The sequence below is a fragment of the Osmerus eperlanus genome, chromosome 10 (assembly GCF_963692335.1).
Source record: "Osmerus eperlanus chromosome 10, fOsmEpe2.1, whole genome shotgun sequence".
NCBI classification, from domain to species: domain Eukaryota; kingdom Metazoa; phylum Chordata; class Actinopteri; order Osmeriformes; family Osmeridae; genus Osmerus; species Osmerus eperlanus.
The window spans coordinates 14,595,310-14,619,706 of NC_085027.1; the positions used below are offsets into that span (position 1 = coordinate 14,595,310).

Sequence of the window (24,397 nt, forward strand, 5' to 3'; positions counted from 1 at the left end):
CCGAGCCCCTGCGGTCTCTCTCGGCTCCTCAGCTCAGTTGTCAGGGAGTCAGCTTCTTTGTCCATTGAGCCAGGCAGGGATGGGCCCCGCCCACGGCCCTGAAGGAGCCCTTTTCAGACCAACAAGGTCTGCTGACGCCCTCTCAAACAGCTAAACCTCTCTCCATTGACACGGGGGTGAGGGGGGGGAGGGGGGGGGCGGGCAACCCGCTCATATTGACTTCCTTTCCTCAGTGAATCCCAGATCTCCCCCCCCCCCCCCCCCTCAGTGTCTCAGTGAACGATCTGGCCTTGAATTTGGCACCAAGTCTCACTCCGGAAGGCAAGCGTCCAAACCAGCTGCTTAGGATATCTGGCCCCTGAGACCGTTCTATGTGGTCACCTCATTCTTGTCACTGCCAGACCTTTCTCAGTGTGGATGGACTTTGTATCTTATATATTCACTCCCCTGAGTGGTCCTGCCAGGCCCTTAGAAAGGTATTTAATTGTAGAATCTGAACATCTGGGTTTGGTCATAAAAGGAACACATAGACAACAGTATCATGTCCAGTTTGAAGTCAGTGAATTCGATTGTGTCGTCAGTTTGACTTGAGTATCCCTTGAGTGGAAACTTCCAATGAGGGTTTATTTTATCAAAGAAGCATTATAGATAGATACAAAGGCTTTTGTTGCTACAGGTCAACTGTTCACAAGACGTTTTTGAATCAATTCAATACTCTGTGTGGTTGTTAAGGGTGTGAGCAAAGTGTTTTACTAAACAATAATATAAATTCCAATACACAGTCTACCATTTTTTGTTCTGGAACCACTGGAACATCCTTAGAGTAATAGAGAGTGTGCTTATACAAAAACATGCCATTTTATTGTGCAGATTGTTTAATCATTTGTATTATAGCCTACTGTTTAAGATTGTCTTCTCTGTGGTGATGGTAAAATAAGAGTCTTGGTTGCAAATTGCTGTCCTCCATTTAAAATGTGTAGAATAACTGACTGATGACTCATCTAGAAAATGTGTAGTGATCAGCACTGATATAGAAAGAAGAGTTATTTAGTTTATGGTACATACTGATAAAAGTCAACACATAATCGATGTTATTAGGTATGCATCAACCATTCTTACCAACGCTTACTAAACTAAAAGGGTGAAACCATAGTCTACTTATGTGAATTATTACAATAGTATGATAAACGGAATAAAAGCACAACTTAGTTCTGTGTAGGTGTGTAGAATGACTTTTGTCTCATGTAGCTTGAGCGCATCGGTCCCTTTCATTGTAAATGGTATAGCCCATACAGTGTGTATCCCTGAAATATATGTGCATCACATCTTTACTCTCGCTTAAAGGGGTGAGGGTAGTAGTCGGTTAGGGATAGTGTGGGCTACTCTTGATTTAGAAGAATCATATCGAGGACTCGTACGGTCTACACATCAGCGGAGCCTTTGTTTGCTGCCGTCTCATTAAAACCTTATTAGTAGCAGTGTTTCAGAATCATGGATGGAGTCGGCGGCAACAGGAGCATGTCTTACAGCCGATGGAGTTATGACAGGTGAGCTGTCGCGCAAGCTTTATACGTAATGTAAGCCAATATCATTTGCCCGCACAGTTGGTGCGAAAATGGTCTTCATTTTCGTGTCATTTGGGTCTCTTGGTTCCATTGCTATGATTTACAAGTTATACTGTAGGCTAGTGATTGACAACCGCATAATACAAAGTCGACAGGTGCTTTTGATATTGACCCGACAAGACTGTAATGCATATAGATGCATTTAGTGCATTTGTATCACTGCTTTTGATTAATGGGTTGAATTCATTGTGACTATATTCCGATGTGACCTACTTAAAGTCCCATCTTGCTTAGACTTCAAAAATGTAAGATGAACACATTTCGTCTTTCACTCTTGCTAATGCATACTACACTGAAGTGCATTTTCGAGAATGATTTTATGCAATTAACTTGCAAAACATAATTTTTTTGATAAAACAATGGATTGGAATGTGATAAACTGTAGGCCTTTGCAACCTCAATCTATTGAGACTGACACAGAAACTGTTAACTGTTATGACTAGGTTTTTTGATTTCCTGTACTCACCTTAGCTGTGTGCCTCATGCACTTCAATGATGTTGGGTCATCTCAAATCAAATACAAAATGTGTTCTACAACTTGTGGCTTCACTGTAAAATGAGCTTCCCAGTCATTTTGTACACATCCATCTCCCACCTGCAGTTAATTTTGTGTACAGTATGAGGCTCACAGGCAGCATGCATGGTCTTGGGTCTGTGTGAAGCGATTAGTATTCTGTAACTGTGCTTTGGCATCCCAAGAGATGGCAGTTAAAAGCCTCAGGTCTCCTTTTGCTTCATACATTTTCTCTCAGTCCTATTAAACAATATGGGGAGAGAGAAGAGAGTGGAGAAGAGAAAGAAAGAGAGAGAGAGAGCTAAGAAGAGTAACATGTATGTGCTGGTATTTTATTCTCTAACTGTGTGATGTGCCCGGTCATATGTGCACCAGCAGTATCATGCACTGGCCTTTCATATGCACTGTGCTGTACGTGTTCAGCTGCACGCACTCTTGTCACGAAGTCCCAAACACAGAAACAGATATCCACTGGGAAGCACATATCTGAAGATCCATACATATCACACTGACACAATGACACATGAAAAGTTTTGCCCCTGTGGGATTTTAAGGGTGAATTAAAATAAGAACATACTGTGTGTTGTACATGCACGGCTCCAGCTAGCGTGCCTCCCTCCTAGAGAGACTCAATCCTGTTTCAAAAAGCTTGAATCTCCTCCTTGAGCAGCACTCTGGTTCATTACACATGGAATCCAGAGGCCTGTGACCAGATACTGTATGTCCACAGAGAGGCTGTTTTTGTAGGCATTCATTGATCTGCCTCCCTGCCTCCTTTTCTCCCTGCCTCCTTTTCTCCCTGCCTGCCTGCCTGCCTTTCTGTCTGTCTGTCTGTCTTTGGGACTGGAATGTACACACACACACACACATACACACACACACACACACACACACACACACAAACACACATCCCCCCTTGACCACAGTGAACACAACCATCAAACCAGGGTTGGGGAGTCTAAATGCTCAGAGGAAACACTGTAAAGAGATGCTCACTCTCTCCCAGATGATGCATCTTCATCATTATTAAAGATGTGCGAGTGAATGAAAATTACCTGTAAATGTCAAGAGATTTCTGGAGTCAGGTGGCTGAGCGGTGAGGGAATCGGGCCAGTAATCATAAGGTTGCCAGTTCGATTCTCGGCTGTGCCAAAGACGTTGTGTCCTTGAGCAAGGCACTTCACCCTACTTGCCTTGGGGGGAATGTCCCTGTACTTACTGTAAGTCGCTCTGGATAAGAGCATCTACTAAATGTAAAATGTAAATCTCGCAGGTCTGAAACAACTTTGCCTATGGCCAATTCGGTTGTAAACTGTTGTGCTTCCTCTTGTAATTACATGTCATATATGATTTCTGAGGAATACTGATTATTTAGCAAAATTATTTCAATCACACTACCTACTGACTTTATGTACTGTAATAGTTATATAAACATGACAACGTCAATGCAGGACAATGGTCTGCGTTGCGTTGGACTAGTAAAGCCCGAGTAAGGTTTTAGACCTAAATACTGTGTTGTCTGTGTGATGACTGTCAGTCAGGATGGAGCAGGAGAGAGTACAAGCCCCAGGACAGTTTCTTGTCAGAGATCTGTGTGTACTGTGCACTAACTATCTCCCTCTAGTCTCCTGGGGAGACTGGATTTGTCACGTATGATGCACACTCCTCACTCACCTGCATCAGTGTTAGAAAAGGGGGGTGGCAGACAATAACAATGGTTAGTAATATGACATGTATTACATGTTTTTCTATGTAGCTCAACGACTAATGAATTATTATGAAGCATGGAGAAGAAGATGGAAATGACCACACCATGAAATTAGCCCCCCCCCCCTCATGTCTTCAATCTTTGTGGATTTTTGATTAAGAGAACAGTAGTCCCTTGTGATGGAACTCCAGGTCTCCATTTACATGGATTCATATAGCAGACACTTTTATCCCAGTTCTCTTTCAAAGACTGCATAGAATTATCACATCCTTGGGCTGAGAGGGATTGGACCCATAATGCAGTATGCATGAGGCTCATTTCCCCGAATAACATCTCATCACAGTGAGCCGGACATGATGTGTTTTCCTGCGAGTGCATGTACAGTAGGTTTACAGTATGTGTGTTTGTGTGTGTGTGTGCGTTACCTGATTTCTTTCTGCGCAATCAATACCTCTCGCCAACAATTCCCATTGTGGGACCTGAGGACAACAGAATTTCACTGCCACAGTCATGAAAACATCAGTTAGAGAGAAGCTTGTGTCCAGGGCCTGTCACAATGCTCTTCAGTGCTGTATCGGAAGCCCTGGCGGGAAGACAAGTCCTTATCTTTAAAGCAGCACCCCTTCCTCCCTCCTCCACAAGAGCTCCTCCTACTCTGCCCTCTTTAACTCAAGCACCTCTGTCTCTATCTATCTATCTATATCTATCTATCTATATCTATCTATCTATCTATCTATCTATCTATCTATATCTATCTATCTATCTATCTATCTATCTTTCTATCTAACTTTCTATCTATCTGTCTATCTGTCTATCTGTCTATCGGTCTATCTCTCTATCTATCTGTCTGTCTATCTGCTGTCTGTCTGTCTGTCTGTCTGTCCGTCTGGACATCCATATGGCCGTCCCTCTATCTATCCACATATCTAAACCCCTGCAGGGCTTTGTACGGCTGTGGCAGTAATGATGGTGGTGTCAGCAGCACCATTCATCAACAGCATTTAACCCTTCATATGGATCCTGGAGTCTCTGGGGAATGGGCTGGCTCAGCTTCTGATCACTACTGTAACTCTGACTCAATAGTAAACCCATTCAACTCTCTGACCCAAACACAGTAGAGCACAGCACAAATCATGCGGTCGAAATTGTTTATAATTAAAGCCTGTATTTTCTGCTTGATTGGATCCCATCTGATGAAGCTGTGGTGAAGGGAGACCAGGACTCCCAGGGACGTCATTGTTGTTGTTTGTCTCAGGCAATGCACTGTGGGAGATGTTTCTGCTGAAGTACCGAGTGTGGAGGAGCCGTCTGCCCTGAGACCAGCCCGGAGATGTGGTGGTGCACTTTACTAATCACAGCCTGCAATCAGACAGGGACTGTGCACTGGGCCTGAAGTTTACACTATGGGGATCTCACTGCATATTCAGGCCACTGTATGTCTGAAAAACTGAAATCGCTAATTAGTAAGAAGCTCCAAATGGAGAAGATGTTCAAGGAATACACTCCTGGGACTAAATTAGCTGTTCCAGTTCAGGCTGCATCTGAATTTGATTTACACTTTTACTATTATCAGAATGTCTCACTGAGACAGCTGTTGGGAGTTAGGGTTTGAGCACAGTCCTCAGTTCAAGTCTGAATGAGACAATGACTCAACAGTGCTGTCGAAAAAAAAAAAAACTTTGACGGTCAGTTTGGCAACTGTCATGATGAATGTTCCCAATCAGATTGATTTCCAAACGTATATGCTTTTCGGATGCGTTTGACAGTGAGTCGGGAGTGACTGCGGGAGTGTTTGGATGCTAGCTGCTAAGACCAGACATTGCCAGGTTCTCTTGGGGTCCTGGGAAGCTTCTTCAGTAGATGTTCAGTGGTGTCGAAGGACTAAGGGGATGGTACACACATACAGTATCAGGCTCCATGCTTCTCTAGATGTGAGTGTGTGTGTGTGTCTGTCTTACGTTCTGTACATGTGGTGATGCGCTGCAGCATCAGTGTTGAAAATTATTATATGTAAATACCAGTAGGCGCACTCATCTAGAACCAATACCACATCAGACACTGCATGCATCACCTCCGATCCCTATTTTTGCAAGTGAAAATCATGGTCTGAATGCTTTCGATTTGTGAAACCTGAAATTTGGAGGTGGTAACTGAACGGAAGCAGACTAGAATGCAGGTAGGAGGGTGAGAATGAGAGGCCCATGGGGATTCCAGCTCCTGTCCTCTCACCAGGAAGATGTTGATGGGGATGTACTCGGAGGTTGTTCACTCAGTCTCCAGGTGAAAATGTCACATCCTTGGGGGTTGCCCACCTATGGTGGTGCTGATGTAGTATGTCAGTGTGTACTCTGTGTGTATCTGTGTGTGTGTGTGCTTGTGTGTTCTTCTGCTGGTACAGTGTGAATTTGTTCAATCGTTACACCCCTCAGGTTACAACGGAGAGTGCTTGGTTGTTCTGTTGTTTCCATGACGCAGTTGAAGACTCAGGTGTGATGTTCAGGATGTTCCAGTCTGAAAAATGTATTTTACGTAATGTTGGTGGCTGGTAGTTATTTTCTCACCTTCAACCTCACTGCATTATTGTGCAAGTACATTGTTTTGTTGTTCATCTTCAGTTGTTTTCCCTTACAAGGTTTCCATGTCTCAGTTAGCAACAGTCACATTCAACAGAAAACATGAGTAACACACTCTGACCTCTGTCGTGTGAGAAATTGAGGTGACATTCAAGTTTAGCTGTGAATAGCTGTCTTTTTACCCTTCCTTCTATCTGAGAATCTTCAGCACTGTGTTCCAGACACCCACCCCTGGTTTGCTTTGGTGCTTTGGCATTTGCGTAATACTAATGGTGTTTCAAGTGATTTCAAGATTGGGAAGACATTTTACAGTACGTGTCAATTTCATTTTTCTCGTTTTCTAACAATAGAAAAGTATTTATCAATCATTGTCTGTCGCAGTGCTTCTTTGTGAGAGACCAACGAAACAGCTAGGCAACAGTGTTTGAATACATTTATGCCATTTACTGGACAGTCAGAGACCTTGATTCTAATGGGTGGCTGTTGCCTTCACTGAATGAATACCATCATGTCTTTGAAGTGAATACAATAAATAGGAGAGCTTCGATTCATTCTCCATCGTTTGTGCCAGTTTCCCTGTATTCAAAGGGCATACAGTGTTTGGAGAAAACAAAAATAATACATGCAAGGTGAACATGGGTCTAACTGTGTGGTAGTTGGCTGCATCATTGCAGTAAGACAACCAGGGGATACCGCCCCTGATAACCTTGTGTGTTGCAGCAGCCAGAGCTATTACAGTTTGTTTTGACCACTTTTTCACCTAAGGTATAGACTTCAATAGGCTCCACAGAATACAAGGGCTGGCCAAAATAAAGAGGAAGTCTGATTATCTGTTCTTTGTTCGGGCACCGGAGAGCATGTAGCTGTCTAACAGACGTTCTGGGCCAGGAAGAAAATGAAGGGGATAAATAATGGAATCTTTTCACGATTGCAGGTTGGCACAGTGTCTCAACTGTAGGAACAGGAAAGGTTTGGTTTTACTGTAAGCGAAGGCACGTGGAAACAAGTTCTTATTCGTTTTGCGTTTGAATCACAGTGCTGAAAGTGTCATTTTTTCCCCAGCAGTTCTGCTCAGTATTCTCGGAACGTGACTGAGTTGCACAGTGAAGGTGTGAATGCTGATGCAGATGATTACTGTGCGGGACACGGAGGAGTGCAGCTTAAACATACATGATGAGAGAAGTTCATCCTTCTCACTCTTGACTCTTTTCTTTGCCAGTTCCCCAAGCAAGCTGTCCGTGGCAACCACACACATTACAAAAAGAACGAGACAGAGAGAGACAGAGAGAGAGAGAAAAACAAGAGAGAGCAAGATAATGAGAAAGTCAAAGGGAGAGGAAGAGAGAGAGAGAGAGAGAGAGAGAGAGAGAGAGAGAGAGAGAGAGAGAGAGAGAGAGAGAGAGAGGGAGCGTTCAACCTGTCTACGGTCCTTATGCCTGGTATTGCTGTGATAATCTCCTTTTGCTCGGCACCCTTTGAAACATGTTACTCTCTGATGTGAAGGACCTGAGTGACGACTGATCGACACTGAGTTGTGTGCTCTTCCTATTACCACACTCCGTCTGTGAATGGGAGTGCGCGGTCGAATGCCAATGTTGCATTAAAAAGAGGCTCGGCCAGGCTGCAAGGTCAGCCTGAATGGGATGGGATGCAATCAGCTCCAGGCAACTGATCCAGGGTGAAGCTACTGGTCCCTCATGATTTACGGAAAGAGGAAAATACAGAGGATGTCCTTACTGGCTCTCCGTAATGCGGGTAGAGAGAGACAGAGAATGAAAGAGAAAGAGATAAAGAGATATAAAGAGATATACATGAAGAGAGATACAGAGTACAGGTCAGCTCCCAGATAATGCTTGGACTTGAGGACAGTAGGTTGTAACCTGTTTGGGTTAGGTTTGTAACACAGATCAATGAAAAGATCAGTTTTGTATGATTGGCCTAGCCACTACTGAGTAGTTTGTCATGGTAGGATGCTACACATGGTTTCACATTATATTGATTTTGCTCTTCAGTAACAGTACTCGCCTCCACTCTCTCTACTGTTGTGAACAAATGGAGGGAACCATTTTTCAAGGATGCAATGAATCATTCAGTGACACGTTTCTGATGGAAAGTAAGGACAACATGAACATATGTAGCAACATATTCCAAGTGCTGCTTAGCACTCCCACTGCTATCGTTGCTGGCCTCAGCAGATCCCTCAAGGTGAACAGCACCCCTGTTGCAAAGCACCTCAAGGATGAATGGACTTGCATAGTAAATTGCAAACTGCTAAGGCCTCAAACACTTGCAAGACAACGTTTGAAAACGAGCTTTTGTCCCTGGACAGAACAGTACATAAAATGTTGCTAAGATACCGTACAGTATTGCAGAAATCAACACAACATACACGTGGGTGATCGTTGCATTTGAATGAAAGTCTTGCTGTGACACACACACAGTGTGGGAGCTGACAGCACATGTTGGTTCCCAGCCATGAATCACTCAATGAGAACGCAGATTGCAATCAGCGCGCAGGCATGCCATGGAAATGTTTTTTGAAGACAGGGCCCCTCATTCTAACAGTTGTGGAGTGGGCTCGGAGCTGAATCAGTGAGGATGCGGAGGCAAGGGAGGCTGAGGAAGGAGCTGCCTCGCCTTCCTCTGGTGAAACAGTGCAGGCTGTGGTGCTGCAGGTTGTCTGCCGTGCCAGAGCAGGTTAGCGTCACACGCCGGATGAGTTCTGTGGGCCGCAGCAGGTGCTCTGGAGGAGGGGAGGTGTGGGGGCAGAGACCAACCCAGCTGTGCCCCTCGGCTACGCCAATGTTGGCCGTATTCCAGACTTTTTCTTGAAGCCATTCGGCCTTTTTTTGTGACTTGCTGTTGGGCAATAGTATTACGTAAAAAAGTTCAAAGTATCTCAATATATGATGCATGTGTAGTTATTTACAATGTTTGTTCGAATTGTTGTGTTTTTGTGTCCATTGTCGTGAACACGCATTTTCTGTTCATTTTCTAAATGAGGCTTTGGCCCGCAGCTGCTTATGTGAATCTATAATTCAAGCACATCTAAACTGCTGCATTGATCCCATCACTGGAGAGACCGCTGTGGCAGCACTCCTCCCTGCCTGCCTGCCTGTCTGCCTGTCTGTCTGTCTGTCTGCCTGTCTGTCTGTCTGCCTGTCAGAATTGGGTGGACAGCTACATGAACTGAAGTCATATTGGAAGGAGAGATTTAGCGTTGCAGCTGTCTCTGTTGATTGACCAATGGTTGTCCCGCCTCCACAGGGACGCGAGAGAGGTTACTGTGGAGATGTGATATCTGACTGCATGCTAACAAGATGTCGCATAACGACACCTGATGTACAGTGGTGTGTGTTCTCCTACTGGTTCCCTGCCTTCTTCTGTCTATTCTGCACCAGTGAGGTTTCTACTTCCTCCAAACAGCCAGTCCAATAGACAGTCATTACTGCACAGGAAACAGATTTCCCAGTAGCCTCATCCTTCCTTCCACTCCTCTGACATTTAACTATTTTGTTCTTCATGGAGTGTGTGTGCTTGTAAAGTGTGTGTGTGTGTGTGTATGTGCGTGTGTGTGTACGGGATGCGTGTGCATGTGTGTGTGCGTACGCTCATGAGAGTGTGTGTGTGTGTGTGCATGCCTAAACACGTGTATGTGTGAGTAGGATGTGTGAACCTCCAGGTTGTGTTGGTTGTCTGCGTTCGGTCCTCCGGGCCCGGGGGGGACGCACGCTCATCTTTCTCCCACATGATGATACACCTCATCTGGGAAGCAGCGGCTGATTTCACCCAGCAGAGACACGCTCACAGATGAGGGGGCAGGAGGAGGAACACATTAGAGAAGGATAAACCACTCAGTTGAAGATGGCTAAGAGATTGGAACAAACCTAGAGAGGGAGAGAGGAGAGACGAGAAAGAAAGAGAGAGAGAGAGAGGGAAAGAGATAGAGAGAGAGATACAGAGAGAGGGAGAGAGGTAGAGAGAGAGAGAGAGAGAGAGAGAGAGAGAGAGAGAGAGAGAGAGAGAGAGAGAGAGAAGGTGAGAGGGAGAAAGTGAGAAGGAGAGAGTGAGGAGAGATAAAGAGAGAGAATACAGAACACAGGCTTTCTATAAGGAAGTAGAATATAAAGAGACTAAAGCCTCTACTCATGCTCCACACACTGACAAGCAAAGTGTCAGCTAAGGCCTCCCCCCCATTTCCTCCCAGTCCATGAAGGTGCTCTCTAATTAAAGAGGGGGGGGTTTGTGTTTCAAAGGTCAATTTGTTCGCTTGACGCGTCTTTCGCCCCCCTGTTGTCTGGATGCAGACCTGGTGTTGTTGAAGCATCACCAAGCAGCCATCTGCTGGCAGGTTTTCTGTGACCAGGAGCAGCGCTGGAAATGGAGCACATCAGATGGGTTTGGACCGGAGATTTAGAGAACGCTGCCATCACCGTGTACTGTATACTCCAGGTGTGTCTGACCTGCACACACACACACACACATCCACACACACACACACACATCCACACACACACACACATCCACACATCCACACACACACACACATCCACACACACACATCCACACACACAAACACATCCACACACACGTGTACACACACCCATGCACATCCACAGCCACACATTCACCCCCTCCCCCCCACACACACACACACACACAGCCACACATACACACACTCACTCACTCACACAGACACACATTGACACAGACACACGCATGCAAGGCCTTCAAAAGGAGGATATAAGGGGCAGTAGAAACACATTTTCTGTAAGTACTGTCGAGTAAGCACTGTTGAAGGAGCCGCAAAATATTCATCTAATAGACACTAATGTATTTACACTAATAAATCAACTTTCATTTGATTTGACTTGATTTAGAAACTAGAAGACACCTGTGGTAGAAGGCTGAGTCGGTGTTCCTCCTCTGTTCCCCGTCCCCCCTCACCCCTGCGCCTGCCCCTCTCCTATTGTTCATTGTCGTCATTTATCTCTCTTTCTCTGGACAACCAATTTTTCTGTGTTTACCACATAGGGTCCCTGATCTCCCCCCATCCAATACGTGCATGGGAGTGTGCGAGTCTGTGTGCGGTGCCCATGGCGATTGTTGCCATGGTGAACAATCATGGTGGAACAGGTGAAGATAATGGGGGATGTGGAGAAAGAGCAGCAATGCTTGTGTGTGTGCGTGCGTGTGGTGGTGGGGTATGAACACATGTGAGAATGAGAGTGTGTGTGGGTGTGATCTTCCGTTCCCTCCTTGTTCTTCCTGAGGAGTGGATCTGTGAGTGGACACGCTGCGTGCTAAGTGTCGCTGGATACTGCTCATCGCAAGACGGAGGTCTGGGAGGAGGATGGGGCAACTGTGTGATAGGCTGCATATCTGTCCAACCACAACACACGAAAATATACATGTGAAAGCTTAAACACAGAGTCTGTTCTGTAGGTTTGTCATGATAGGGCAATGACATTATTCAGTGACAGCCACATTCGCATACACTGCACAGTTGTTCGTATGATATCATCCAGAAATACATTTTCTCAGACTAGTTACTAGTCTGTAACTTATATCTGGAAACTCGTTACCTTGTCTCAAATCAGTCGAGTCTAAATGGTCGTGTACACGTATGGTGTCAATCCCCAGGATATTTGATGCTCCATATTTCAGTGCTCATGTGTGGATCTGGCACAGGACCCTGGTGTGTCCTGTACAGCAGCGCCCTCTTATGGCGCCTCGTTCATTCTGGTGTGTTTTCCTGATGTCTGTGTCCCTCTTGTGGTCAAAAGAAAACAGCTGCTGCTGTGGGTGTTTGTCTTTATGCGGATGTGTGTGTGTGTGTGTGGGTGTGTGTGTATGAGTGTGTGTGTGTGTGTGTGTATGAGTGTGTGTGATGGAAGATGGCCTGCAGATTAGTGGATAGCAATCTTATTTGGCATTGATGCATGAATCAAAGATGTGAAGGAAGGTCGTGATCCACCTTTATAGATCTAGGTTCTGGGTTTGGGTTGGTCAATGTGGTTTAGTTATTACTGTAATATTACCATTACATGCGTCATCAGTTACCAGCAACATAGTGATGAAGAACATACAGTATTATAGCCCATGGTTCAGAATAACCTACCATTAGCAATATGTATACACCCTTTCCACACCTCGGTCATTACTTGATTTGGCTGCTACAGGATATGAGATGTATGTGTGTGTGTGTGTGTGCGTATGCACGTGCATGCTATATTGAGGTGATGTGTGAATTTTCTGCTATTGGCGGGTGATAATTTGTCTGTGGTTGCCATGGTAACAAGAGCAACCCAGTGAGATGACTTTGTCAGGAGGTGTAGACTGACGTTGAGAGAAGACATCATCCTATTTACACCCACACCCACACACACACACACACACACACACACACACGCACACACACACACACACACACACACACACACACACACACACACACACACACGCACACACACAACACATGCAAGCATTGCATATTATCAATCTGTCAAGCCAGCCATTTGCAAACATTCAGGGGGAATGCTATTTAATCTATTTGATTAAATCTGTGCAATGTGTAATTTTCACATGAAATGTATTCAAATGTAACAGTTAGCCACAAGATGGTGCTATAGGCAATGTAATGGAGACTGACAATACAACATACACTGCAGGTTTTCAGACGCTGTGTGACAGGAAGGCTGCTTACAAAAGGAAGGACAAAAAGGACACAATATGTTAATTTAAAGATGTACATTGGTAAAGCACCATCCTTTCACTCTATTTTAGATATTTGGCTGCCATTGTATCCAGTTCGCTCGCTGTTCTCCAGCAATTGTAAACATCACGTCATATCTTGAGAATATTTAAAGAGGCCCTTAGAAGATAGATGAATATTTCGTTGTGCCATCACAACCACGCAAGCTTAATTGCTGCCATGGAAACAGCAAGCACACCGAGAGGAGTAATCAACTCCTGGCCACAGGAAAGCATGCTGTGTGCTGTGAGCCAACCACACTGCAGGATTAGCATGTCTCCTGTCTGCATACTGGAGACATCACACCCCATATTTAAACAGGTTGAGCTGGTGGATCGTGCGATTCCTTCATGCTGATCTCGAACAAGAGGATGTTGACATTGACGTGATCCAACATGCTGATGTAATAATAATTGTAACAACAATGTATTAATTCAGTAGATGCTTTCATCCAAAGCCACTTACAGAGGGGCATTTGATCCTGCAACCTCTGATCTGTAATCAAATGCTCTAACCAATGAGCTCATATCTATTCCCTATCCCCCATCCCCGGATGTGTCCATTATGGTTGTCCAAGATGACCGTAGCTCCTATGGATGACAATGAGATGATATTATAGATCCTAGATTCACAAGCGCTGTCCTAGAGAGAGAACCAATATGTGAGGGAAGTGGGTGCTCACAGTGTATGGGCTCTAACGCTGTGGAGGTGTTTCAGTGGCGTCAGCGCTCAGCTGGGCAGGTTTGAGATGTGGACGTCACGCCCTCTAAAGATATCCCGGGAGACCGGGGGACAGGATGGCACAGCACCCCCTCCGTCTGAGGGGCTGCGAGGTGTGACTTAGGATCCATTCTAATGAGATACGCACCTTGAATCTAATGATAGAAGACCAGTTGTGGGCCTAGGCTGCCCAGGCAGACATCCACATCCTCTGCCTCACCCTGGCCATGCTAGTCTGTGCAGCAATTTCCCCGTCGAACGTAAAAGTCTGCAAGTAGGCCATGTAAAGTAGGACTCCTCAAAGCAATCGTGGCTGAACACGGCCCGCTTGGACGGGTCGTAAAATGTTTCCGTGGGCGTATTGTTTTTCTGTGTTTGGATACTTGCGGATGTGTTGTTTGTGCGGCTGCAGTGTCGTCAGTGTGGAGAGGGAGTCCATTGGTGGGCCTCGCTGGGACATGGGAACACTTCTTCCTCCATCTGACATTTCCTAATCCAAATCATGTTTTATGCATGCCCTCAGTTTGGCTCGGAGAGATGAGGTTCAGTTTGTATGTTGACATAGAGGAGGGGGAGTGGTGACTGTGTGTGTGTGTGGGGGGGGGTGTATGTGTGTGGTGTGTATGCATGGTGTGTGTATGTGTGTGGTGTGTGTATGTGTGCGTGCAGTGTGGGTGTGTACCCAGCTCCTGAAAGGTACTCATAACTCTAGTAAACGTCCTGTTAGACATTCCCTCAGTCTGGCTCAATTTCTACCATCTGCTACTGTAATCTCACCCAGCCATCCATCCTGCTACTGTAATCTTTCCCTGCCATCCAACCTGTTCCTGTAACGTCTCCCTGCCATCCAAACTGTTCCTGTAATCTCTCCCTGCCATCCAACCTGTTCCTGTAATGTCTCCCTGCCATCCAAACTGTTCCTGTAATCTCTCCCTGCCATCCAACCTGTTCCTGTAATGTCTCCCTGCCATCCAACCTGCTACTGTAATCGCTCCCTGCCATCCAACCTGTTCCTGTAATCTCTCCCAGCCATCCATCCTTGCTACTTCCCCTTCCTGCCCCGACACTCTCCTACAGTGACTGGCTGAACACTCACATGCCTACACACCCACATACACACCCACATACACACCCACATACACACAAACACACACACACACACACACACACACACCACACAAACGTTTTGCGGAGGATTATTCTTCACAACCATTTACAGTATCAGTGAGAGTGAAAGGAGACAGCAGGCAGCTGATTACTTACTCTAAAGGCACATTTCACATGCATTATGGAGCAAAGTACATCAGATAATGTATGCATTGTACAGTGCAATACAAAAAAAATATATGTATAGGCTATCACCACATGACTCCACAGCCTGTGTTTGGTAGAGAACGTTTTATCACATGAACACTTACCTACACTGAGGGCTGCACAGAGCTACAATCAGTGCAACTCTGTTGGGCTCAAAGTGCAAATGATTTCCACCACGAACCGTGTATTGCCTTCTCCAAACCAAACAATAGAGTCACAGAAGGCAGCACTAGCTGTGCCCGGAAATGGAGACGTGTCATTGTGTGTTCCACATTTGGGCTTCTGCCCCAAAATGCCAGCCGACCCCACAGCTAGACAATCCCTGTCCTCCAGTCTGTCCTGCCCTGCTCTGCTGAGGTGATGGGGAGCAGAGTGAGGCATGCCCAACACCTCGACACACACACACACTTTCTCCGACTTACCTGAGGAGGACCTTGGCAGAGGTCCAGATGGAATGGAGTCAAGCTAGTACCACACATGAGCAGACAGACAGATGCATTACAGGGCATCTTCATGACCTTCAGGGATGGCCTTGTTCTGGAACACTCACTTGGCCGCAGCCCTCACCTGATGTGCTAGCTAGCGTGCTTATATCGAGTGAGATGTACAAGGTGAATGGAGAGAGGGAGGGAGGGAGGGAGGGAGGGAGGGAGAGGGTTATGAATATCCAGGATGATGAGAGAGTTCTGTGGCGATCTATTTTCTGTGTTTTTCTCCTGAACTCTGTCTTTGTTTCACTACGGTCCTGTATATATAGAGAGAAAGCTAGTGATTATGACATTAGCCTTTGCATTGTATTGATCTGTGTGGTAGAAAAAAGACATCTGTGTGACTCAGGCTGCTCACGGGGGAGGAATTGAACGGGGGGAGAGGAAAGAGAGAAGTCACTTGTGTTTACTGTAATGATAAGAGAAAGGAAGATCTGCTTGATCCAGGCTGCTAGCTTGGCCTCGTTCCTTTGATGGATTAGCTGTGTTGATATGGTGGTCGCTGTGGGAGAAATCAAGGATTTCCTCTGCTTATGTTTATCACAAACAGTAGATCCGTTATTGCCTTTGTCATAGCGTCATCTTATGATTTATTCCCATATGTTTTTTTCTACTGTCACCTAAACATTTTACTAATCATTTATAGGCCAGTTGTTACCAGTAGTTAAGTCTTCAATCATGTATACTGAAAAGCTTCCTGTGGGCCCGTTGGAGACTGATGCAGGGGTCAAGGGAACAAGGAGACCTAACCATAGAGTTCCAGAATATCCAGGAGGCCTGATATGGCAAGCCGTCGTTTACAGTAATACTTTAACCGCAGTGTCTATCATCACGTCTGCCTGATTATGTTGGTTGTCTGTTATATTTGATTTACCGTACTCACTATCAGTTCTGTCCTCTGACCTTCATGCTTTAGAGAGACTTTACTAGGACCACTGGGTTGAATCTGCTCATTATTCTTGTCGAGATGTTTGTTCACTCTCCTTCCAGTCAGCTGGTTGTCTAATACAATAAACCCAGTACCTGAACTTCACTGTTTGAGTGGAGACATACATCGATGTCTTCCACAGCCCACCATGTTACGTAACCCAACAAGCCCCCGTGATACGGACTTCCCATCCTGCCTGTAGGATCCCAGCCCAGACGACCGTGAGTGTAGAAAGGGTGCAGTGGTGGCGGGAGGAAGAAACAGGAACAGCGGGGGTCACACTGTTGCTCAGGGACAGTGGTCTCCCTGTTGCATATCCTGGTGACAGATGTTTTCCTATTCACATGTTGCTCCTGGGTGTGGTGAGGTGATACTGGGTGTGGTGAGGTGATACTGGGTGTGATGAGGTTGTAGCGGGGTTTGCTCGTTTAAGATTAGCAATACTTAATTTATAATAAAGTATGTAGTTCTTGGGGGGGGCACCACCTCTTATTGTTAAAGGGATAGAGGAAACCTTATTGAATAATATTTAAATAATAGCCTTCGTAATAATCAGTCTAATCTTAAGTCGTGAATTCTATGAAAGTAGAGCAGATCAGATAACGTGAGTGATACGCGAATATTATACACAATGATTTATTTAGGAGAATGTAATTATAATGAACAAATACCAGATAAGTTATGGGTTAGTCAGAGTAGTACAGTGGCTGGATGCAAATGAGGGCGAGCAACACAATGGCTGTATAGAGCGCGTGTAAAGGGGGGAGGGAGAGAGAGTGAGAGAGGGGTAGAGAGGGACAGGTAGGCCTTTGTGGTAACAATGGACGAGCAAGGGCAACTGACCTAGCAAGGGTTAAGCTAACTCATTTGTAAAATACAATCAACATCAACAATTCAATCACAACATGCCAATATGTCACAGGTAAGAAATATTGCAAATCGTAGTTACTTTTGTCGGTTTGAAGAAGGGTAGAGTCAATGGTTTCGTTATCGTCCAACGAAAATAGAACAACGGAATCTTTGGCCAAAGTTCCGGGCGCTCAGTGAATTTGCAGGTTGAGAGGAATAGTTTAGAAATGTCGCGAGCACTTCAGTTTAATCCTACGAACAAGCGGGGGTGATTATACGTTTGGGGGTTTTATACTCCAAAGGAAATGGGGGGGTCCCCGTGAAGGTGACCTCTTTCATTGGTCAGTTTCCCCCCTCCTGGGCGTCGTCCTGAGATCTGCCTAGGTGTGAAGTAGTTGTACCTTTTGAGTTCCGTTATTTCAACTGTCCATGGAATGCTCAAACTTCAGAATATAACAATACAACATTCGTAAATGGTTTTGTTAGTATGGTACAATCATTTTGATATCAAGATTGGCTGACTTAACTATACTTGAAGGGAAGTTATAATCAAACCTCACTTAAACAACGTTCTAAGTAAATGGGAAAAACACACATTATAACACATCAACTACTGTCATTGAAATAGTGTCCATGAGCCATGTAGTCCTTGAGAATATGTTTGTAAATCCACATAAGAAAGTTCTTCCTTGTAAATCCTTTGTCTGATACTGTGGGCCGTGTGGCCTCTGTATCTGACCCCATGCTGGGTCAGAAGCTTTGAAGCTTCTCCTCTGGGAGAAGGACAAAGGGGAAGACCCTTTCCTTGTCGGGGGTAGGAGAAGGTGTGATGGTACCGTGCTTTGTCTGTGGACTGTGCTACAAGGTGATACTGGGTGTGATGAGGTGATACTGGGTGTGATGAGGTGATACTGGGTGTGGTGAGGTGATACTGGGTGTGATGAGGTGATACTGGGTGTGATGAGGTGATACTGGGTGTGATGAGGTGATACTGGGTGTGGTGAGGTGATACTGGGTGTGATGAGGTGATACTGGGTGTGATGAGGTGATACTGGGTGTGGTGAGGTGATACTGGGTGTGGTGATACTGGGTGTGATGAGGTGATACTGGGTGTGATGAGGTGATACTGGGTGTGATGAGGTGATACTGGGTGTGGTGAGGTGATACTGGGTGTGATGAGGTGATACTGGTGTGATGAGGTGATACTGGGTGTGATGGTCTTGAGGCGACCTTAGTCTTTCTGCCAGATGTTCTGTGATTAACCCTGATCACCTGGGCTTTAACAGCTGGGCAAGCCTAGATACGCAGACATCTCTATTGAAGGTGCACTGTTATTGGGCACATTCAAGATTTGTAGACAACCGAAGGCTTGTGTGTGTCTGTGTGCGTCTTTCTGCCACAAACTAGGATACAAAAAATGCAGGGTTTCTGCCAGGCTGAGGAAATCAGGATGAGTTTTCTTTCAAGTTATAGTCTTTGCAGAGTGTGTGATATTTGCAGAGTCTGTGGTCTCTGGACTTGCCTTCCGCAGAAGAAGCGGTCTGCGAATGAGCCTTGAATGTCACCCTCAGCCAGACCACTGCTGTTTACCACTGAGAACACTGAGCACGTCACAGCCAATCAATACTGGGCAACAGCCAGCACCTCCATTCACTTCACCTCAGACATGCACACACGTCTGTGCAAACACACCCAGACACACACACACACACACACACACACACACACACACACACACACACACACACACAGCACACACACACAGATGCACACAGATACGGACAAAGAAACACATAGAAGCAAACAGAGACACACAGACACACAGAGGGGCACAGACAGACACACATAGATACAGACAAACAGACCCACAAAGTCTCTAAAGCTGAGAGATTTACTTCTCAGCTTGAAATAAGGATGCCTCTGTTTGTATTGAATCCCTCCAAGACACCCTCGGAAACTGTTTTTTGGGACCCTGCCATCACCAAATCTCTGCCAGATGGTTTGATGGTTTCCACTTATATTAGCATATGCAATTAATTTACCATTTCTTCCCGTAATGAAAGTGCCACAAGCAGCTTTCATCTTTCTCTGCTCCAGTTGTGTGTAATCAGTCCCAGATCACAGCTGTAGAAGTAAATAAGAACAGTTTGCAATACTGTATTTAGACAGTGCCCAAACTGATTTACAAAACTGGAACTCCAGTGACTGAATGCCAAACACAATCTATAGCTATATATTTTTTTTAGTCATTTAGCAGACACTCTTATCCAGAGCGACTTACAGTAAGTACAGGGACATTCCCCCCGAGGCAAGTAGGGTGAAGGGCCTTGCCCAAGGACACAACGTCAGTTGGCATGACCGGGAATCGAACTGGCAACCTTTGGATTACTAGCCCGATTCCCTCACCACTCAGCCACCTGACTCCCTATACGCAGTTGAAAGTTGGTGTGTATAGTTCCAATCAATATTTACATCAGTGGATCCATTTAAATGGACCACACGGGTGAAAATGGTCTCGGGACGTTTGTTCTTGAGCTCATTAAAAGACTGTGTTGAAGCACGCCAAGACAGACACACTGTAAAATCAATTTGTAGCCAATGGAGACCTAATCCATGGGATCGTTTTTTTGTAAACAGGTGCTTGTACGCAGGTGCTTTTAGGCAGCTCCTGTTGGAATACGTAATGTAATCAGTGGGGTTTGAAGAGGTCTTGTCTTCAGGGTTGTGAAGGATCCGGACGCGGCACTGTTCTCCTCCAGCTCTCTTCAGCTTCGGTCTTCTGATCATAAACCATCTGCAAACTGCCTAGATGAAGACCAAAAACAGCAGTTCTACTGCAGGTGGTTGGCCGCCGTCACGTGCTTTGTATAAATGCAGCTATCGAGTATGATTTACTTGAATGAGGTATTCTTTATTCAGTAAATGAGCTGAAGGCTAGAGGATTGTAGCATGCTACTTTCAAAAGATGGGGGGAGTGTGTTTTTTATTACCATAATGAGATGGGGTTCAAAGTAATAGTATATCTGATTAATCAACACCCACACATAACCATTCACCTACACCTGCACACACACACAAACACACATGCACACACACACTGAACACACACGCCGAACACACAGACCCCGAACACAGACACATACCCATCCATGTGCATTACCAAACAAAAAAAACACACACACACACACACACTGTGGCACAAAAAAAGCACACACACAGTCCCGTAACGAGGGGGTGAAAGTCATTCATTTAGTTGGCATGGCTTGTCCTGGTGAGTGCCAGATTGAACTATTCCATTATTTACGTTGTTCTCCTCCTGTGCTCATGTCTGTAGCAGCCTGTCTGTCTGAGGATAGCACCCCCCCCCCCTCCAATCCCCCCCCCCCTGCCCCCACAGGTCCCCAGCCTCCCCATTATCCCAATGCCATCCTCCAATCACCTTCAATGCCAGCCCCGAGACAGGCCGCGGACACAGGGCCGTCCTGTTTACGTCAAACGTTAAGCTCTTTAATGGAATCCATTCCAGTACTCTTGAATTTGTGTTCCGCCCTGTGCTGTTTGCCATTTCCCGCTGCTGATTCCATTTCCTTTCTGGTCACGTGACAGTGGATGGAGTGAGAGGAGAGAGCGTGAGGATGATGATGAAGAAGGGCACCCTGCCGGCTCCCTCATGCCCGTAGCCCCCAGATTAAAAGAATCCCTCCACCATAAAATATTTACCGCTGTGCTAACACCTGGCTCTCAGGAGAGACACTCATCATGTCTGCCCCTCAGATATAACACAGCACACACAACTGATGTAACTTACATCTACGCTCCCTAGCACACAGGTAAAGGTCAAAACGATATCTACACTCAATGATACACACAACTGATATAACCAACATCTAAACTCACGAATACACAGGTACTGGTACAACCTATATCTACTATCTAAACTCACTAATACACAGGTACTGATATAAGCTATATCTACACTCAGTAATAGACAGGTTCTGGTATAACCTATATCTACACCTACTAAAACACAGGTAGACACCTCCCAGTCTGTAGTACACAGTACATAGCTTGTGGCCATGACAATGATGCTGATGAAGTTGAAGGCAGTGTCCTGCTCTTGAAAGTGTCACCAGCTTCCCCATTCCCTCACCCCCCCCCCCCCCCTCCATATCCATAGTGCTGTAGATGTCTGTGTGTTGCTAGCGCTGGAGTTTGTTGGTGCCTCATGCCACGGCAGTGGAGCCTAAACAACCAGCCTGCAGTGGTGGTTCAGTGAGTCCTGACTGCAAAACACACCATACATAATTGAGAGAAGATGTCAAAGTGCCCCCCCAAATTGCCAGTGTTTACCACTCAGACACGTTGAAACCTCTGTATCAAAGTCATTAATGTCGCTCATTTAGTGAATCGAATGTAATCTCGATGCGAGTGTATTGCATGTCGATGTGGCTGTGTATCTGAACCCATTACAGATCTGACCTTCACTTATTCTGTACATGAATGTATGCCTAAATAGGAGACAAACTGAGCTCTAAACCACAGAGTTACATTCTGTCCCTATGTATATGCATGTGTGTGTACTGTATATGTGTGTGTACTGTATATTTGTGTTGTGGTTCAGAGAAGGGTCTGGCAGCTCTGTAGAATATCAAGACGGCCTGGTTCACTGAGCTAGCACTAAATCACAATGACTGACTGTGACACTGAGAGAGATGAGGGCACAGACTGGTGCACAGACACACACTCGCACACACATTTACACAAACATACATTCTCACACACATGATGAAATACAGTGAAAAATACAAAGTGCCTCAGGCTGTTGTGGGGAAAAGACAGTTGATTAGATGCAGTTTTCATCTACCCTTACATGCACAGCCATATTGATGAAAATATTCTATATTGTATTAGATCAGGGTTCTGTTCACGCAAGCTTGTTGACATTTACAGGACATTGATCGTACATTGAAATGAAATAGCATAAAACCTTCCAATAAACTGAATGGATTTATTTTCCTAGTGAATGATTTTTTTAAGCCTCTGAGTACAAAGAAAGGGATGTGTTTATTTCAAGGTGTTAAAAGGGATGTACAGTAGGGGGTTGAGATGAACAAATGTGTGTGTGTGTGTGTGAATATCTTTGTCTGGCTATCTATGCTTGTATTTTGAACGGAGACTCTTAGCACAGGTCTTCTCAGTCATATGCTAACGCTCTTTACTCGGGTAGAATAAATATATCAAGCCCCATAAAACACGCCTGTTTCCGTGCTTTATGTGCCTCCAGCAGTGAGGAATGTGTGTGTGCTCACGGTAGAGAGAGGAAGGGAGAGAGAGCGAGAGAGAACGAGAGAGCGCGAGAAAGAGAGAGAGAGAGCGCGAGACAGAGAGAGAGCGGGGTGAGCGACGGGGAGAACGAACACTGGAAGGGAGGCACAGCTCAAACATCAAAGGACCTAGACAAAGGGATCCAATGTTACCTGCTTCCTCCTCCTCAAGTCGGTGTGCTGCTCTACTGATGCAGCCAGAGAGATAACGAGAGAGAGAGAGTGAGAGCGAGAGAGAGAGAGAGAGCGGGAAGAGAGAGAGAGGCGGGAAGAGAGAGAGAGAGAGGAGCGGGAAGAGAACGTTCCAACAAAAACGAGAGATCAGGAGCAATAGAGTGGTAGAGAGCGCTAGAGCGCGAGCAGAGCAGGGTATGTGAGAGAGAGACAGAGACAGAGAGGTGCAGATCGATAGCACGCGTGTACACTAGGGGGAGGAGATCGAGAGACAAGGTTTTCCTCCGTGCTCGGGGTGGATGACAGAGCAGCACGCCCGCCCGTCTGTCCTTCCTGGATTGGGAGTCATCTCCAGCCCCAGAGCCGGGCTCCAGAGGACGTAACTGCGGAGCGACGACACAGAGGCACAGGGTGAAGCAGAGCGAGAGGACAGGGAGAGGCTGAGAGAGAGAGAGAGAGAGAGAGAGAGAGAGAGAGAGAGAGAGAGAGAGAGAGAGAGAGAGGGGGCAGTGTTCAGAGAATGAGCCGGCTGTGCGGTCTGCGTCGCTGTGATCGTTGTCGCCAGACCCCGCGGCTGCCTGTGTTGGTGCCTCTGTTGCTGTCGCAGGCCCCCCCCCCCAAGCCCCCCTCAGCCCAGCCCCCCAGACGGCAGCGTTGGCCCGCAGAGTGACTGACAGACATGAGCTCCAAACTCTCCTCCGACTGGATCCCTTACAGGTACCAGGCTCTCCATGTGCCGCTCTACGTCCTGCGGGGAGGACTTGTCTGTGATAGTGTGTGCGTGTGTGTGTGTTTGTGCATGAGCGTGTAAACGGTTCGATACAGTTTTGACAGAGCCAGTTACTGTGATGGCAGGGTTGGAGTTGATCGCATTGGTTTCTTGCCCGGTGGGAGTAACATTGCCACATGTGTGTATACTGTGCTCTAGTAGAACATTTCTGGAGTAATGCTCTTATCAAAGTCCAAATCACCTTCAGCTAGCCTCCTCGGTGTGTTTGTTGCATGGATATATTCTGTTTTTCTGCTACAGTCCATAAAATTGTAAATTTCTCGTCATTATGCAACTTAATTAAAACTTTTAAATTAAAAATATTTGTTTCAGGTACATGTAAGTAAGTTTAAATATCAATGTTTAATTTAGTTCACTACTACGCTAAAAGTAACAGATTCATCTTGATGTGGTGGATGTGTAGCTTGTACTAACATTACATTTTTGAAGCATTTTATAATAATCTGAATTGAATGAATTTGAATCTGCCTGATCAGAATCTTTGAAAAGATATTTCCATGTCTCCAAATTAGTATATTTCCTTAACAACCCTCTCAGGAGGTAGATGACCCCTCTACCTCCCCTGACTCTCAGTGTCTGGAGCTCATTCTCTTCAGTTGTACTGTTTTGCTCCGATGTTAGTGTTTATCAGCTTTT

General features: G+C 45.7%; 1 protein-coding gene across 4 annotated transcripts in view; it reads left to right on the forward strand.

The window, feature by feature from the left end:
- The first annotated feature begins 1,333 nt into the window (after positions 1-1,333).
- tub (TUB bipartite transcription factor) overlaps positions 1,334-24,397 on the forward strand; it is a 43,444-nt gene continuing 20,380 nt past the window's right edge. For 2 of the 4 annotated variants that reach the window (XM_062471942.1, XM_062471943.1), the window contains exon 1: positions 1,334-1,547. In XM_062471942.1, coding sequence (XP_062327926.1) covers positions 1,492-1,547 — 56 coding nt within the window. In that variant the 5' untranslated portion in view covers positions 1,334-1,491. Of the gene's footprint in view, positions 1,548-23,178; positions 23,689-24,397 lie in introns of those variants that run through there. The other 2 variants (XM_062471945.1, XM_062471944.1) reach the window with 2 other exon arrangements.